This window comes from Propithecus coquereli, unplaced genomic scaffold (assembly GCF_000956105.1).
Source record: "Propithecus coquereli isolate 6110/MARCELLA unplaced genomic scaffold, Pcoq_1.0 Scaffold506, whole genome shotgun sequence".
Classification (NCBI taxonomy): Eukaryota; Metazoa; Chordata; class Mammalia; order Primates; family Indriidae; genus Propithecus; species Propithecus coquereli.
Window position 1 is genome coordinate 484,620 of NW_012150908.1, and position 1,663 is coordinate 486,282.

A 1,663-nucleotide genomic window follows, 5' to 3' on the forward strand; every position below is an offset into this window, starting at 1 on the left:
TAGGTTGGAAATGTATACTATTTATTTTAATACTTATGCCACTCTTTCCTAATATATGACAAGTTTGTAGTGTTTTTTATACCTGTGACACACCTCTAATATTCCAGAACACATAGTGAAACACTCTCCTTAAGGTGTGAGGGTGAGTGATGGGCATTTGCACGTGTAACTGTGATCCCCCATCTCGGCGCACTCCACGGTAATCACTATCATCAGTCTCAGTGATGGGAAATTGGCAAACGGAGACGCGAAAGCACAAGACAAACATTGGTAGGCACGAAACTGTTGCAGGATGTCCTGGTAGATAAGTCACTGTACTATTTGCTTTTTAGCATCTCTTTACTCTTGACGACCAAGTAAAGTAGGGGAGGAGGGATAAAGAGTGTGAGGGTTTAACACACGTGCCATATTGAAGTGGTTTGTTTTATTTTTTTTCAAGTTTTCAAATTTTTCACCTGGCTTTTAAGAGCAGGAGTTATTTCATGGTGATTTTCCAGCAGGCTTTTCTGAGGTAGATAAAGCAGATGATAAGTAGTCTGAAGAATGCAGAAAGGTAGGTAAAGCCTGTGTGGATGGGATTAGTTTTAAAGAAATTTCAGAAGTGAAAGCTGAGCTTGTTATGTACAATACTAGAGAAGAGGGGGACAAGGCTAAAGGCTGTATACCATTTAGATGGGGTTTTGGGAATTTAATAGGTGGGAAATAGGCTAATCTGGCAGGTAAAGAACAGGACTGTGGGAGCCATGACAGAGTAAAAGAAGAACTTGTGTTACACACAGTAGTCGAGAGTAGGCAGACGACAGCAAGAAATATGTATCCCTAAGGACCCTGGTGATCAAGAAGGAGCGTATGTCACACTAACACAAGGATCTGAAAGCAACCAAAAGGCTTGAAGGTTTAAATTGTCTTTTGTGTTGTTGTTTTTTGGATAAAGAACCAATTTTGCCTCTTTCCTCAGGCCTCTGTTTGTACACAGGTATTGTAATCACATTAAGTATGTCAGGGAAATCCAAATCCCAGCTAAATAATTACTGAAATGGATTGTGAACTCGTTTTTCTGCCCGTTTGAATTACAGATGAACAGGCTGGCCTGCCTGAGACCCAGCGAGGTTAATAGGACCAGCTGGGGACTTTCTTTCTGGAGAATCACTGCAGTCATCACAGGCAGATGCTGTACTCTGAAATGCACATGCCATTGTAGGCCAAATGTTAGTAGTTAAACACCATCGTCACAGAAACACACAAAGCTATGGTCAAGTTCACAAACACAGCTGGTGGTTAAGAAATCCTTAATGAAGGGAAGAAATTCGCTATTGGCTTTAAGTCATTCATCAAGACTTCCAATACACTTAGACTGGGACTGTTTTATATGAGAGAGAATAAAATACCTATTGGCCTCAGTTTCTCTCCCCAATCTAAGAATAAACATTTGTTAGAATACCCATTGGAGAAAGGGAAGCATCACACATAATGTTCTCGTGGGTTGATGTAGACTCTCTCAGGGTCCTTGTTTTGATGATGTTTGCCAGGGCTCCGGTCGTGGTAGCACATCTGATTACAAAGGGGGTACATCTGCTGAATCCCATCTTCCCCTGCTGGATTCTCATCTTCATAGTCACATCTCCTGCTATTTAGTCCATTCTAAAAATTCAAACATTGCTTA

At 41.0% G+C, this 1,663-nt stretch overlaps 1 protein-coding gene across 1 annotated transcript in view; it reads right to left on the minus strand.

Moving 5' to 3' along the window:
• Positions 1-1,461: 1,461 nt before the first annotated feature.
• The window catches only part of LOC105820096 (nectin-3-like), a 186,293-nt gene continuing 186,091 nt past the window's right edge, over positions 1,462-1,663 (minus strand). The window contains exon 10 of the mRNA XM_012656513.1: positions 1,462-1,641. Within this exon, the coding sequence (XP_012511967.1) occupies positions 1,462-1,641 (180 nt within the window). The remainder of the gene's footprint in view (positions 1,642-1,663) is intronic.